Source organism: Xiphophorus maculatus, chromosome 8 (genome assembly GCF_002775205.1).
Source record: "Xiphophorus maculatus strain JP 163 A chromosome 8, X_maculatus-5.0-male, whole genome shotgun sequence".
In the NCBI taxonomy this organism is placed as follows: Eukaryota; Metazoa; Chordata; class Actinopteri; order Cyprinodontiformes; family Poeciliidae; genus Xiphophorus; species Xiphophorus maculatus.
In genome coordinates, this window is record NC_036450.1 from 10929212 (window position 1) to 10946959 (window position 17748).

Here is a 17748-nt window from a genome sequence, read left to right on the forward strand (position 1 = left end):
CATCTTCTGTTCTACTGCCGGTCCATTATCGGTGACTAAAGAAGCTATATATAAACAAAATATATTTATATAAATGAAAGATGCCTGCAGCTGCGTTTAGAAAAACACATCAAAAGGAGGCCAGAGACAAAAAGATGATGATAGTGGGATAAAAGGATGAGGGGGTGAGGGAGGGAAGTGGAAAGGGATGATGATGGTTTGTGTGTGCATGTGCATGTGTGTGTGGGGTGGAAGGGGTTGGGGGCGGAGGGTTTGCATCACAAGAGTTAGCATGTGATCGAGGAAAAAAGGGGAGAGAGAGGAAGAAAGATGTACAATTTTAGAGGATTTATGTTGTTTTGATTCAAATGTGCTTTATTACCGCAGAGAGAAGAGAAGAGCAACGTTCAAGAAGCGGCCTTGAATAGCCCTGTTCAAGAAAACAGATTCTTAACCTAAAATCTGTATCAGACCAGCCTTAACTTGTAGTAAAAGCTAACAACTCTCTCTTTCACTTTTCTCCCGCTCTCTCCGTCCATCTGGCCCCGACATGTTTTTTGTGCAGCTCGTCATCATGTCTGGCACCGTGCTCCTGGCCTACTACATGGAGTGCACAGACCTCTTCAGTGTACACGTGCAGGGCTTCTTCTGTAACGACGCCGAGCTGATGAAGCCATACCCCGGCACTGAGGAGTCCAGTTTCGTCCCTCCCCTCATCCTCTACTGCGTGGTCGCTGCTGCTCCCACTGTTATAGTGAGTAAAAAAAAAAATTATTCTACTAAAGTTGTCCTGTGATAATTCTCATATTTATGGCTTTGTTATATTTTGGATTACAGATTATATGCATGTTGTGCCTTGATTGTTTTTTTTTCTATATATTGTTTTACCACATATTCAAGTTTTGGTTTTTAATAAAATGAAATATTTTAACTATATCTTGTTGTATTTAAAATAAAATACTTGCACATTTTATATTTTTATTAATGGGTTGGTATTATGTGTTTTCCAGGAAAATTGTGCCATTTCACAGCACAATCAGCTAACCTTGTTATCTTCAGTTGTTATAAAAATGATGTATATATTCAACATAACTTAAAAAAAATTTGACTTCACAAATTGGTTCCTTAAAACTGGCCTCTGTCTCTTTAAGAAGCTCCTACTATTTCCAACACTCCCCCTTCAACACATCATCACAGTCATGCTTGTCAGTTATTCTGTTTATAACTACTGCACTGAGATGTAGTTGGTCCGATAAGTTCAGCAGACACACAGTTTCACCAGGTGTTCTCTAATTGCTGCTGCCACTAGTCTAGAGGAGCTGTGAGGAGAAGGCGAGAGGGAGGTGTGCTCTGTGAGGTGGAAGCTCAGCTGGAGGCTGCAGCTCCAAGGAGGAGCTTTGTGGAAATAGTTGGTGCTTTGTGAGATCACACGTTCAGGCACCCTTGTATGGTTTCCACGGGAGATTAAAGGATTTCTCAAACATGCTGGAAAGAATCAAAGCAACACTACAAGTATGTTTTTGGTGAGGGAATAACAGTATAACATGATAAAAAGTTTTCTTGAACACGTGTAAAAAATAAACAAGTTTTTATTATTAAAAACACAACAAACTAATGATAGTAAAGGGCCGCACTGGGTTAACTCAGGGAATCTCATCTGTCCGTGTATCAATCAACTTCAAACCTCGCAAAACACAATTCTGTCTTTGTTCTCTCACAATTATCGATTTATTCCATTTTGATGATCATGCTCCAAACTTTGCAAGGACTGACCACCCTGCTCAATGCTTCCTAATACACACAAAGCCAGTATTATTCCTATTCATACCTGGTGATGTCACTCCCACGTCGACACACCTAAGTGTCAAAGTCGCGTGCTCCTGTCATATCAATAATTACTTATTTCATTCATATGGTTCTTGCAGAGCCTCAGTGAAAACTTGTTTATTATAATTAACGGTTTGGTGCAAAAAAACGATTGAAAATCGATTTTTTTTTCCCTGCATGTTTATGTCTGTTAAGGCTAAGATGGAACGGCACTGAAAGCAGCTCTTTAAACCTTTCAGACTATGAACACAACAGAGACACAATCAAAACTGTCAGATGACCCGCGATAATAACTCAGAAATAGTCCAAATTAGGATGTATTTTTATTTCTTTCCTACTTACAGAAAGTTTCTGTTTATATCATAGGTTTGTGGTGCCTTTCTCTCCTAAAGAAAGATATAAAACTTCACATATTTCACAAAAAGATACTAACATTCATGGAAAAACCTCACATAACCATATATTAAAGCAGAAAATACAGCACCCTCCATAAGAAAGGCTTGCAGTATTCAATTATACTGCATAACTGACCAGTACAGTATTGCGAGGTAACGCAAAAGGTTTTGCGAGGTAACGCAAAAGAAAAAAATTCCCCATGTCCACTAGGGGGCTCCGTAGAGGTGCGCTTTATAGTCCGGAAAATATGGTAAATAAAATGGGATGGTGGCATCACAGCAAAACCGCATTCTAGCACAATTGAACATTGTGAATTCCACACACTTGATCCCAGTGCCCATGCACTGTTCTGAACAGCAGTGTATCCAAACTGACACACATATCTCAAAGACATGCCTGGACTTGGTGTTTTCCCAATTCTCCTTTCCTTTCTCATGCTTTGACCTACATAACACATGATTTTCAGTACGCTAGAAAATATTGGAAGATAGAAAGCAATGCGACAAATACAACACTGTTTTTAAAGGTCAGTAAATATTGAAAGTAATTTTAAAACATTCTTTAAGGAAAAATTATAAAGTTAGCACTTTAACTTATGTAAATCTGTCTCTACCCTGTTAAAGTTGTGAAACCATTGATCATAAAACAAGAAGAAATGAAATTGCTCTAGCCTGGTCATATCCTGAAGTTTGGGCCTAATCTTTATTTTGAGCATAACATTTGCTGGTAATTGCAGTACTGAAGTGTGAAGCTTTACTCTAACAAACACTCCCACTGGTCTTTTTTGTTGAGTTTCTTTCAGCTATTGCACATTCCTCTTCCTTGGCAGCTTTGGGCTACTTTCTGTCATTTAGTAATTGCAAATCTTAGGAAACACAGATCCCATGTAGAGTTTTTTTTATTTTTAGGCCACCTGATGGCTAATCTCTATCAGCTTCCTCTAGCTCTGATTATGGTAACTTGATGATGCATGACTTTTTATTTCTGCTTCACCTCATGACCACAGTCCACTGCAGCAACAGCATCGATGTGTCAATATTATAAATTAGTAAATGGGTCAGAATTTTCTCCAGCTAATTACAGAAAAGAAAGTTTTGGTACAGATAACAGAGCCTATAACAAACCAACACATCATTATAGACTAACTTTTGTCATTTAATAAAGTCTTTAATTAAAGAATATTTTTTGCAAAACAGGATACAAAGAATTCTAGTACATGGTTTTATTTTTAGATTGTTGTAAAAGTATCTTTAATCACCCATGTCATGAGAGCCATGGGTTTACTCAGAAATAAAGCTAAGCAAAGGGATAAAGCATTTCTTTAAAATGCTCACTGGTTCTAGAATCTAGAACCAAATCTGAAAACCTGAGATATGTAGAAACCATTTGTTTCTTTAAATCTGTGTTTTTAAATAAATGTTAAATGTTATGCATCTATTTTGAATTTGCATTTTTGTATTTTACAGAGTTCCTACCTCATTAATTATTTTTTTGAAATGACTTTTTGCATGGATGGTGCTTACAAATACTTACCTTGAAACGTTGAGCTGTAGAGACTCCAGTGCAGTCTCCCATACAGATCCAGCCATATTTATCAATGTGCTCAGCGTCTTTCGGCCATTAGCAATGATGCTGCTTCCTCAACCGATCGTTGCACCAAAAAATTAATGTGGTATCTGGCAGTAAATGCTGATAATCCAAGTCTTTTTCAAGCACGATAACCTCTTCTATTTGTTTCTCTTTTAATTTTCGTCTACTATTTTGTTCCCATTCCGTGCTAAATGATGCCCCCTTTATATTTTTGTGTTAATGTTCTTGCTCATCTTGACACATGTAATTATTAATGTTGATAATCTTTTCGTATGTCAAAAGACTATTGGTTAGAAATACTACCTGTGAAATTTGCAGCAGTTAGCCACCAGGTGGCAGTGTTGCTCCATTCTTACACTTTAATCCAGACATCATGACTGGATTCCTGTCCATTATCAAGACAAACCATAATATATGTATTTTTTTGTTTGTTTGATTAATTTCTCCAATTTTATAGTGATAAGCATGTGAAGTAATGAGTCAAAACAGACCACATACGTTTGCAAGAGTGTGTTATGCAAAAGTATTAACATTGTTTAAACTGGTGACAATATTAATCTTGATATGGATTTTAAAAGTTTCTTCAACCTGAGGTTGTTTTGTTTACCTAAAGTATATTAATTACTATAATGGAATAATAGTAATTTCAGTTTTTCTTTTCACTTTTTATTTCAGTTCATCAATGTTGATTTTGGGATTAAAAACAGTCTACTTTTTGTGTATTTAATACATGTTTATTGCATCATAAAAAAAATAAAATAAATAAAAACACCCACATGTTATGTTACGATAAGTAGAGATCAATTGTGAAACAGATTGCACTGTTTATTCTCGGTCCATCTTTTTAGCTCTGATACAACCAAGCATATAACTTTTCAAAGATTGGTGCAGATCAACAAAGAGTGAAGACTGAATGAGGTAACTCCTTGGGTTGGCTTGGCAATTTAACGGAAATCGGAAGAATTATATATCTGGCTGGCAATAGTGTGCTGTATGTGGTGGTGGTATGTGAAGCGTAGCCACTTTATTTTCTGTGGAGAAAATAATTGTTTGCGTGTCACTGATATAAGGAGCTTCTTCAGCACCCTTGGGCTTACTTCAGAGACTCTGTTTAGGATTTAGTTTTTTTGTTGTTGTTTTTTTTTTTTTTAAAGAAAATCCATTTTTTATGGTCAATACATTTCTATTCAAGAGTAAAGAATTACATTTTTTCTTTATTTAAATATTTCTAAGTGACCTTTCTGCTAATAGTGCTTAGACATCAGTACAAAACAGAGTTTCTAAAACGTCTGAATGTGAGTTTTGATAGAATGATTTTACAAGTCTTATTAAGTATGACAAAGAAAATAAAGTAATAAAACATATTTCAGACTTTATTCCCTAACCCATTGTCAAATGCATGCATCTGTCCACCCGTCCGTTTGGCCCATCCACCTACCAGTTAGCTCATTACCTGCTTTCTATCATCATATACTTTTATTATAACAAAATTTAAATCATGTCTACTGTAGAAAAATATCTGCCATGCAATCACAGGGAAGATGTTTACTTGCACTTTAAAAGTCTTAAAAGCCCTGAAAGATGTTAAAGTCTGTACTTATGACATACAGACGGTGCAGAAAGCTTGAAAATACATCCTGCAATTTCTACGAAATTGTATAAACATAATGGTGGGACACTTTGTATCAGCATTTTAAAAAGAAGTGTTTTGTTTTACATTTTCTATCCAGTACTATTCTTTTCATTAATCTTATGTTTTAAAGCCCACTCAGGGAAGATGAGCATGATGAACGTTTAGTTGTACACTTTGTCACTTTTCCTTATCTCAGGTTTCACCTCTTTCTCAGCAGATATCCACCGCACTCATTTCAAAGTATCAAGAAGCACTTAATCATGGTTGTAATTGTTAAAGCTGTCTGATTCCTAGACACACACCATCTGTTCTTTTACAATAAGATATTACAGTCCATATGCTTCTTTGTGTCTCGAGCGTTTATAATTACTTATTGTCATTATCTTTTTGATGCTTTAAGAAAGTGCTGCTATGGGTGTGCTCATCTAATGTGCCATAGCAATCCTTGTGCCACAAATAAAACGCATCACGTTGCTTGAGTTTTCTGCCTAAAGCTAAGTGTTACTATGAGTCAGCACTCCACAATGCATCACATATTGATCCTCTCAGATAGTTTTCATCAGTGTCACAGTTCCTGTTTTTGCTGTGAAAGTGAATCTGTTTTTGGTTTTAAATAAAAATTCTTCATTAGTAATCTGAATCTTCTTATTGCTGATTTCCCTATCATTTGTTTATACTTCTGTCATTCTTCCCTGCTATTTGCATGAAAAGGTCCCTTAGCCATGCGTGAATACCCTGAACTTTTTAAGTTGTGCCCTCTGTGTGTTATAATGGTGTATAGATTGAACCTGAGGCTGTGCATTTAAATCTGTTTCCACTTGTCTTACAAAACAAAGAAGCAGCCAATAAAAATGAACAACGACAGGGCTGAGATGCTAGCCAATTAGTACAGACACAGTAATTTAAGCAGAATTTTCCACATGGCTGGATCACCGAGGATCTGTGGAGGTTAGATAGGTCGAATTCCAGCAGTAGTCTATAAACTTGTTCAGTCGTGAAGAAGTGTCTGAAACTCGGTCCAGGCCCCTTCGGTGCCAAGACAATGATGGATAGAATGGTGTTGTTTATGAAAAAATGCAGGTCCAGCAGAAACACAGTTGAAATTTTTGAGAAAGCGGTGATCCCATGACAGCCTGTTGGAGTTTAGCAAGAAAAAAAACACATATCCCAGCATGGGAATGGCAGTGACAGTTTATTATTTTTTAATCCTTGTCTATTTTTGGAAAAGAAATTCTGTATATTTTTCTGCATACCCTTTCCATACTTTAAGTCACCTGAATTAACTGGCTTACAGAATATTTTGACTTTTTTTTTTTTTTTTTGCCCCTTCATGCAATGCAACAAAATATAAACAATATAATATCCCCAAAAATATTCCAATGGTGGATTATTGAAAAAGGTATAAATAATTTTTGGCATGACAGGTTTTGATCAAATGTAAATAAAATTATTTAAGTACATATCTTTTTTCAAAACTGATCTTTGCCATTTGTTTTATTACTTTATTTGAATAAAAATAATTTTAAATCTAAATCTCCAAATGGTATGAAACATTTTGGGCTTAACTGTACCAGAATCAAATTAGTTGCAAACCACAATAAGTCATCAGCAGAAATTCAACCCATAATGCGTGCAACATGTCTCCAAAAAATTAAACAAAATGAATTGTTTTTTATTTTTATGCATATATTACATTAAGAGTTTCTACGTTTCAAATTTATGAATTAGCAAACGGTTCCTGTATAAACAAGATGCTAACTGTGTAGCAAGCAGCTTGTCAACTTCTGATTCAGAGGAAGCAGAAGTTAGATTTATTGTGGATTTAATTAATTTTGACAAGTAGAGTTCTTTACTTCAACTAATTAATATTGATTTGCTAATTAGGTCATTTCACATGTTGTTTTTCTATGATAAATTCAGCTTTACATATTTTGTAGCATATATTTAATGTCTATATGTCAGAAATACATACACATTATTTTGGACTATTACTCATTAGCCCTAGAGATGTATCTAAAGAATGGATACACAAGTTATCACAATCCTTGAAACTGAAGAATTTACCACAGGCTCTTTTAAGCATTGGAGCTGAATTTGAAATGCCATAGTTGAAACTGGCGATGAGTAAAAGCTTCTTGTCTTCGATGGGCTGAAGGCAACAGTTCTGCACAGGAAATGGACAAACTAGATACAAACTACAGTAAATTCAGCATAGAAATTTTATCGAATTAAACGTTTCACAGCCTTAAAATACTGCACACTAAAATTCTGTATTTTTATTATTTTTTTTACTACAAAGATGCTGTTTAACCTTTTCATTTTCTGCTCAAACATCATTGTGTCAGTTGAACTCCGAGTTGTTCCTTGGCGTCTGAAACGATTCATGCCGATGGTCGTTTTCAGTCAGTTTCCATGACATTTCTAGAAAGGAAAGGGGAGTTAACATTACATGTAACAATGCAGTCATGCAGTAGTACCTAACCTTTACAGTAGGGAAGCAGACTCCAGTGATACAGATACTTTAAGGCGAGATGTGGCTGTTTGGAAATGTTAACGCCACCAGCTGGAAATAAACTCATGTGCCAATTATGAAGTACTAAAATGCTTAGAGGACGATTCCACTAAAGTTGTTGTTGGTGTTTTTTTGTTAATTCTCAACCGACGCAGAATCATAAATGTAATCAGTTTTTTTTGTTGATTTTTTGAGTCATGATTCCTAACATGCCTGCTTCATGTAGGCTTGGCAATGGTTTTATGTACAATTTGCAAGAAGTATTTCTTTTAAACCTTTCCATATTTTACTATATTGCAATTTGCAATTTCACTGGATTGTGTTATATGTTGTGCTGTATTATTATATTTTATAATAAGGAGTTGGTATAAACCAGTGGAATGGTTATGTGAAAACCTAAATCCAATTGAGAAACTTTGGTAAGATAAAAAACCTGCTGTACACAGGCACACTCTGTCCAGAAATAAACTATGAGATATTTTGCAGGACGAGCAAAATGTTCAGTTTCTATGCTTCCAAATGTACAAAATAACTCATAAGAATTGAAGCTGTAATAAAACCAAACTGTGGTTCTAAAAAGTCTGGACAATGAGAGGGACTAAACAAAAATGCAGTTCATACTTGCATAATTTTATTTATTAAAGATCTTGAAAACCATATTTAATTTTCCTTCTATTTTCCAGTATTCCATTACTTTGTGTTGACCTGTCTAATAAAATCCATTGAAGTTTTCTTTTGCATGGCATTGACATGTAAAAAGTCCAAGGGATATGAATACTTTTCCAAAACACTCTAAATTTTTAGGGATGTTTTGATTTATTTTTACCAGCATTCACACATCGTTTCTTTCTTGCAGATGGAAGAAAACATTCACAAGACAGAAAGGGGCGGGAAAAAAATGCAAGCGTTCTGCGGCGCCAAACAAACTCTTTTAGAAGACAAACAAATAAAATAGAAAGGCTACAAATTTTGTGCTAATATGTAATAACTGCATCCACAGCCTCCTTTTAAAACACACATATATTCTGTAACAGCGTGCACCACCCAAGGCGGCATTCAGCAAGTTCCATTTTGTGTGTCCAGCAGCAGTTTCTCCATTAGACCTGATGTAATGTCCGTTCCATAATGGACCTGAAGAAAGGCTGCATTGGAACACACTCGTTTATGAAAACAGGCCAAGCCAGGACAAAATGTCCTGATGATTTTTCATAGTAATCCAAGAGTTTTGCTCTTTGTTTTGCCTTGTTTGTTTCCCTTTCTGTTTGCCTCTTGACCTCTGATTCTCTGTTTCTTTCATTTGGCTATTTTCTAAACTCATGTAGATCTTCATCGGGGAAGTGTCCATGTACGTGATGAAATCAACAAGGGAAGCTCTCCTTGCCCAGGAGAAAACGATAGTGACAGGAGACTGTTGTTACCTCAACCCGCTCATTCGCCGCATCATACGCTTTATAGGTAAGAGCATCGGCACGTCTCGTTGTCTGAGTCCATTCGTATCGAGGGTTAGTGGACGGCATCTGCACATGTTCTTGTTCAGCAAACCTTACTTGTACAAATACATTCAGTTTGGAAGTAAATCATTGTAGTTAAGATGGATCAGAGTTGGAAAAAGGCCAGTTAAGAAGTACAATAATGAACAGTTCCATGCAAAACCCTTGACCTTGTCTTAAAAGTGTTCAGCTTTTAAAGGGAATATTTTATTTACCTGAAACAAGTGTCAGGTTATAGTGAAGAAAGTAATTATGGATAAAAACTTGAATTACTTCAAGGCTACGGGCTTTAATTTCTTATTTCTTTTTCACTCAAATACTTATATTAAAAAATAAAATAAATTACACGTAGCAAAACCTCACCTTACCAAGGTATACGATCTGCCCATGTAACATATATGCTCAATATACTTTACAGTTCTTTTCCATGAATTGATTGGATCAATGTGGCGTTGAACGGAGGTGATCAGCCTGTGCCACTGCTTCGGTGGGTTTGAGTTGTTGAGTTTAGAGTCCACGCCTCGTTAATCTCCCCCAGCAATTCTCCTAACTAAAGTTATCCCTGTTACTTGTGCAACTTTTTCTACCACAGTTTTTCCTCAAACATAACTTTCCATTGACATGTTTGGATACCGCCTTCTGTCTATTGGACAACTTGCAACATCAGCACTCTCTCCCATGATTTGGTAGGCTATAACATGGATATGAGGAGAAAAATAAAAAAGGAATTTGGGGTATTTTTTTTCGCAATAATAGAAATAAAAATCTGAAGCATCTTTCTGGACGAGTTTCAATTCCAAATCAAATTGCCTAATTAAAATGCTGTTCAGTTATATTTTCATTAAAATACTTTTCCCTATATGTAGCTGCAGAAAAGTAAATACTAGTTCAAATATTGTCAGTATTTAAAAAAAAAAACTAATTATGAGAAATACTTGTTATTATTATCTAAATAGTTGCGGCTAACGTGTACACAATTATCTAGCTTTGAACTGCTTTTTGCATTTTTAATGGTAATTAGTTTCAATAAATTAATCTATCTCCACTGTTCCATTTTCTTTATTTCCGCTCAAAGATTTAGCAAAACTCTGCCAAGTGATTGAAGATCTTTTGGATTTTCCTTGTACTTTTCAAACCATATTTCTCGCCCTTTAAATAACACCCCTTCAATTAGCTAACCAGTCCTGAAATACTCTTCAGACAGGTCACTTAAGTTATACTTCCATCTTTTTTATTGAGTAATTTCTCCGATTTAAAGGCTCACTGAGGCTTTTCGGCTCCTATTCTCTTCCCCTCCCATGTGCTCCCCTCTCCCGCTAATCTCCCTTCTCTGTTTCCCCCGATGCCCTTCACACAGTCCCCGCTCCCCTCGCAGACACCCCTTCACACACTCATACACATGCACTGAGCAACCACCCTACACCCAAAGCCTGGATGACAATACAAAGGACAGTAATTTCATGGCTAAGCAGGCTAGATAATCAGCAGCCATATTTCACAGCAAACGGAAGGCAGACACAGACACTGGTCAGGGTTGGTGGGCTGAAAGTGTCAGTGCAATCATTCATATTAAATCCTGATTTTTTTTTTCCCCCTTCTGTCTCTGTTTTCTTCTCTGCTCCATTCTCACTTTTTCTTTTTGCTAATAGACCATATTCGTTTCTCTTTTTTTTTTATATGATGCATTTGTAAATGCTGATAGCTAGATTAAAATAAATGCCCCGTCTCTGTTTGATCACCTCCATATTGCACCTGTTAACCAGGAGAATGAGTATTTGCATTCACTGGTCTGCTTCAGTGTTTCTTCATTCAGGAAACACTGCGGCGTATTCAGTGGAGCGATTACCTACATAATCCAAGTTCTCAATGAAAAAGCTCCCCACTGATACGTAGTCGCACCGATTTTTAAGAGAAGTAAGCCTGTGCATACAGTCTTAGTTGAGCTAATCTCTGTGCATTCTGAGGCTTCCTTGCCAAATAGATTAGTGTGAGTGGAGAGTGTGTTAGCAAAAAATCGTCTCACTAAGGTTACACAGGGTTCCCAAACAGTCTGGAAAATTACAGAATTGAATTAAATGTTTCCCAGGCATGAATAGACATAGAAAAGACATTAAAACTGTTAAAACTATATGAAAATTTGAATATTTACAGACTTTACTATTACCTATCCCATTACCTAAAAGTTCTGTTCGTCTCTACTACTGTAGACGTATCTGAAATGAAATTTAGTGCAAACTTTTGGCTAAAAAGGCTAAAAATTCATCATATTTAGGTGTAGAAAAGCATGAAATGTAAATGTGAAAAATGCTAGTGCTAATAATAATAATGTTTTCCAGAAACCCGGTGTGCATTTGGAGCTCATCTGGTGGCTCTGTGGTTTGGATGATTAGAACCCAAATTAACTCAAAACAAAACTGATGCAAATGCTGCTAAAGTTTGTTTTAGCTCTGTGAGTTTTTACTCACTCATATCTGCTCCCGTCTCCCAGGTGTGTTTGCATTCGGCCTGTTTGCCACAGACATCTTCGTCAATGCTGGCCAGGTAGTGACAGGAGGCCTCTCGCCCTACTTCCTGTCTGTCTGCAAGCCCAATTACACCGGCACAGAGTGTCGGTTCAATCACCAGTTTATTGTCAACGGAAACATTTGCACTGGGAATCCCATTGTTGTGGAGAATGCACGCCGGTCGTTCCCATCCAAGGATGCTTCACTGAGTGTTTACTCTGCTGTGTACCTGACGGTAAGTAGGATGCGTCTGACCCTGTGGTTTACTCTGTGGGACCTTTTGAGTCAGCAGCAGCTGCGCTTCAGCTTATGCTTATTTCACCTGTATTTAATCCAAACATTTTGTTGTTGTTGTTGAAAACTAAGGTGAGCATCTTTTCTGCTACAAGTTTAATTTGTGTGCATTTAACAAGCCTATAGAGATACAACAAGGAGTTTTTTCTCATCATTGAGTGTTCCTTTATGCGTATATATATATAAGAAAGTGCTGATATAATATAATATATATTAATAGAAAACATTGGATATTGCTTGCTTAGTAGGTGATTGGCATAGCTAAAAATCAAGATCCAGACAATAGATAAGACCTTGATTATAGAGGAAGAAAAGCCAAAAGGTTCAAAGTGACAAAACACAGCAGCAAACTTTACTATAAGTAAATAGAAGAAATGTTTTCTAACTTCATGGTCTAAGGTCCAAATCTAATTCTAGTTGAGGTCAAAAGTCCAAAATTACCAGCAACGGGCAAATCTGTCATTAAATTGGTTTACTAGCATAAGAAATGGGTTGGATGCTCAAGCCAGTCTAATTTTCAACAGCATTGCAAGATGAGCACTCCAGTTTTAGTCATCGTAATTGTTACTGACTGGGGTTAATATCATCATGCTTTCAGGTCTCTTCAACACGGCTTTCGTTTGAGTCTCCGGTGAGCAGGCAACAAAACAAAATCAATCTCCATTTTTTTGCAGCTGTAATGTAAACACACTTATTTCATAAACTGCCTTTTTGTTATTTGTCTGGTCTTAAAGTTTTCAATACCTTGGTTCTGGAAAGTTTAATTTGGAAACAAATGCTTAGCTATTCTCTGTAAAGATAAACACACTACCATCAACATAAAGTAAAATCACAGACTTGCTAAGGAGCACACTGTGGGTATTTCTCCATGTGAATGTATACATGGATTCTCAGCATGGCACTGTATAAAGCAAACATTGACTGAACCTCAGAGTTTTACTAGTTTGAGACACATTTCTGAGGTTTTAAATGAAAGCATCTTAATTAATATTTAAATGTAACAAACAGTAAATCATCACTAGCACAACTCATTAAAAAGCAATAAGTTCATGTAATTAGCTTACTTCTTATTGAACGTAATTAAAAACATCTGAACCTGGCTTCATTAAGCTTAATACACATTTTGGTATGAGTTAGTTGAAAGGAATTCTAAATCAAGAGCTGAACTTTAAGTCATCTTTGCATGATGTATAAGTTTTATACAAAAATTAACTTTTACCCCAAGAAAGAGTCATTCAGGTCTCTGGTTTCTAAACCAGATAAAAACTTATTCTGTAACAGGCGATCACCACTTTGATCCAGAAAACTTCACACACACACAATTTTTGCAAGAAACAAGTAAAGTAATTGAGCGCTCCACACCAAAGCAATACAAACATGACTGGTAAATAGGACTGGCATGATGTGTAAGACAGCGGTTTAGTTTTAGACACAGAATTAATACTATCAGTGCGCAACAAGTGCATTCTAGCATAATGCGTCTCCTTATTTGGTATACGGCCTATTAGTCATTGTTTTGATCAACTGAATAAAAACTTTTGAAATATTTTTGCTTTGAAATGAGTTTACTTCTAAAACATTGTCTTGCTTTTCTGAGCTAAGATCATTGACTCATTTGTGCCATTAGTTCATTCACTGAAAACTACCTTTTTAATCCAATCTTAGTTGGATTAAAAAGGTATCTTATGAAATGAATCTTACTCTCAGTTTAACAAAAGCTCTCTGTTTTGAAACAGTTTAATTCATCTGATGCAAGGCTTCACATCTTCCCTTCACAGCTTTGTTTTGTCTGTCTTGAATTGGTAAAATGTTTGACGGCCCTTCTGTGGGAACGTCTTTCTAACTTTATAGATCTGCCTCAGCAGAGGAGCATGGACTTTCAGCGTTCATTTGGAACAAAGACAAGTTCATAATCTTTGAATCCTCTCCCTTGTTCCTAATTTATTTCTCCCTCCTCTTCGTCACTAGATGTACATCACCAGCACAATCAAGACCAAGTCCAGCCGTCTGGCCAAACCTGTGCTCTGTCTGGGCACACTCTGTTCGGCTTTTCTCACCGGCCTCAATCGAGTGTCTGAGTATCGAAACCACTGCTCTGATGTCGTGGCTGGATTTATACTGGGATCAGCCATCGCACTGTTTCTGGTAAGGGCTAAAAAAAAAAACAAAACATCAGCTGCAGGTAATTCCAAATGTTTTTACAACCCAAACGCATTTTCGCAGAAAATGTTTTAAAAATAAAAATTAGAAAGACATATCCTGCCTTTGCCATTACAGCAAAACATATTTTTCAGCTATGTCTTTTAGCTTGCAGATCTAGAAACAGAAATTTTGTCCTTTCTTCTGTGAAAAATACCCCAAATGCAGTCAGATTGAATCGTTGGCTAACCTTCAACTCAGGGTCAAATCATTTTATTTTGGATTGTTTATAAGGTTTTCCTCAAGTGCTACTTTAAATTTGACTGGACCCAATTTCTTACCAACTCTGACCAGCTTTGCTGGTATTGTAGCCTCACAAAATCAGTCAATTTAAAATCACAACAATAATTATCATTTGGTGACTACAAATGATGCAATGTACAAATCTTTAGTCTTAAACAGTTGTCAAAACCAGGTAACATTTTCAGTGACGTGCGGTGAGGTTCATAGCTGGTGAGGCACTGACGTCATCAGAATCAGATTTGCAAATAGATGCATAGATTGACAGCAGTTTACAGGTTATGTTTCACTTCTGCATCCTTACACATACAAACTGTAGCTCACAAAATCTATCGCTGCACTTGACTTGCTTCCCGAATCGTTTAGCCTAGCTCGCTGTCACTTACTCGGCAGTTGAGAAGTGAACAAGACGAACGTCTGGGATCTTGAGCGCCCCCTGCCATGAGGCAAGAGAACTGCCTGCCTCACCTCGAACCTGTTCTCTGCCGTTTATAATCGCTCATTACACGAAACACGTTACACAAACACAGTTGGTGACAAAAAGCACTGTACATTATATACATAAGCTAAATTATTGGAAATAAGTTCACATATTAAATTTGTTTAAACCATTTTATTGACGCCGTACAGCAACATGCTCTCTCCGCTTAGCAGCCAGCGCAGAGCCAGGGGTTGCGCAATCCAAGGTGAGGCAGAGCTCGCTGCTGCCTCACCGGCATCGCTTCCAAGCATTTGAATGGGAAAATAAGAAAATTCAGCGATTTTGTACAAATAAAAATCGAAATTGGTGAAGCTACATGAAAAATAAATATTTTTTAGTACAAACCACCGGATGAATATAACAATTTAAATTACTTTATGATTATATATTTTCTTTCTTTCCATGATGGCTGGTGAGGCACTGCCTCACCTGCCTCCCCTGACCGCACGTCACTGAACATTTTCATCCCCCACTTTATATGTATGTTTTGCTTGGCATATCACCAAAACTCCTGGTAGTTTTGGTAAATTTTGGCAGTTTACCTAAACTGCCAAAATTAGGTAAAATCTACTGGCATTTGTAGTTTAATCAGTTAAAGGAAAGTGGAAAAAAAAAAGATTTCCAGAGCTGGATCCTGGCCACATATCTTTTTTTTTTTTTTTTTTTAAAGCATGTGTTATGATCAGAGTTTGGAACACACACGGGCTGCAGTCGAAGTGCTGAATTCAGGCGTAATCTCACTTGATGATTAGTCATAGGCTGCTTCTTTTAGCACTACAAATCCATTAATTCTGAAAATTTGTCATCACTTTCTTTCCACTGCAGCTTGTTTAGCCATTTTTTATTGATTTCAGTGACAAGAGAAATAAAGATGATTTATCAGGAGGGTGAGCTTTAACCTGTGCTCCTGAGAGGGTTCAGATACAGCTAAGGTTGGACAGAAGGTTCTTGCTAAGGATCCATTAGTTGATTGAAAGAGTAAAAGAAAGAAAAAGTCCTGATGTTGCACCTGCATTTCCACTGAGATCAGCAGTTGCTCTTATTTCTAAAGAGCATACTGAGGAAGAAATTCAGGACAAGGAAAGGGGGAAAGTTGAGGTAAATATCAGGTTTAATTAACAGCTGTGTTTAAGGTGATGTGCTGTCAAGCAGCTTAGCTTCCACCTGAAATCAGATTGACTTAGTCAAGTGCAGGTTTTCTGCTTAAAGTTTAAATTGCTTGGGAGTAATTACTTCTGAAACCTTTAAGATTTTTTTTTTTTTTTTTTGAAGGGAGGTAGGGGGCAGTTGAGGTAGACAACTCCCTATAGAGGAAGCAAGGTAAATGGATCCAGCAACAGCCTCAGAAGCCTCATTACTTGTAGGTTCCGCTTGGCCCTGAGGGGGGTCAGAGCAGGAAGAGGTGTGAGAAGCAGGCAAGGACACTGAGGAAGACTCTGAAGAGGAAACGTGGGATTAATTTAGGTGCTCTGCTTGGCCTGGTTGGTAATTTAGCTGAATTTACAGCCTGCATGCCACGAGTTCAGAGAGAAACTATAGATGGTGTAATTGTACTGCTGCTCAGCACCTTTCAATCTATTTTTGTCTAGGGAGTTTCAATGCTGAAGGTTCTAATTTACTCTGACTTTAAAGAACAACTCCGGTTCGCGGGGACATTCAAGAGAAGAAAACCACAACAATGCATTCAAAGCAATCTCTTTCAGCATTACAGACTGGAGATGTGGCAACGAATGTATTGAAAATAAAGTTCAGGGACCTCAGGAACAGTCCAGAGAAATTGTCATTTGTTTTTCATGAATAATCATGTCATAGCTTTTGCTTTTTAGCTGTGAAAATCCTGTTGGCTTGGAAAATTCTATGACTTGAAATGAAAGAAAAAAGTTGAAGATACTTTCTGGCCAACTCCTTTTGAATATGTTTTTTTATTACCAATAAAACAACATGAGTCTCCACTGTTCAAGTAAGAACTGTTAAAGTTAATTGTGAAACTTTTAACAAATAACTGGATAATTTTGTCTTCCCCTGGTTATTATTATTATCTTTTGTATTACAATGTGTTTTTGTTCCAATACTGCAACTTTTTTAGATTTACCAGAATGTTCACACGGGTTCAACTTTCCTGTTTTTATCATACGTACATACATTCACATGTTGCTACACTTTTTAGTTATTAGTAAGTATTTCTAATAAGTATGTCTAGAATGTTACAATCAGTTTGTGAAGAAAAAATCCAAAATATATTGCACATAAATAGTAAGACACTTCAACTGTTCTTCCACTCTTTTTAAAAGCTATTAACCAGCATGTTTAATATATTATATAAAAATATGTAATTTGCTTGTATTTTTCTGACTTTTAAAATATATTTTTTTCTTATGAACAAAGTGAGTTAAAATAACTTTATTTTCTTTTTCAGAAACAATAATGTTGATGCTGACTTTACCCAATATGTACATGTCAGTCTTGAAGACTTATGCAAACTAAATTTAGGAAAGAGTCTAAATCATCTACCCTTTTACCAGTTTTTTTTAAAAGTATTAACATGTGCAATTATTTGAAAAGGTTTTTCTGTATCCTAACAGCCAATATGTTATAGGAGATAC

The 17748-nt window shown here is 36.4% G+C and overlaps 1 protein-coding gene across 2 annotated transcripts in view; it reads left to right on the top strand.

Annotated features, from left to right (window-relative positions):
* The window catches only part of plppr1 (phospholipid phosphatase related 1), an 81244-nt gene that overhangs the window by 57042 nt on the left and 6454 nt on the right, over positions 1-17748 (top strand). For both annotated transcript variants that reach the window (XM_005803938.2, XM_023338464.1), the window contains exons 3-6: positions 545-733; positions 9260-9392; positions 11916-12166; positions 14194-14370. In XM_005803938.2, coding sequence (XP_005803995.1) covers positions 545-733; positions 9260-9392; positions 11916-12166; positions 14194-14370 — 750 coding nt within the window. The remainder of the gene's footprint in view (positions 1-544; positions 734-9259; positions 9393-11915; positions 12167-14193; positions 14371-17748) is intronic.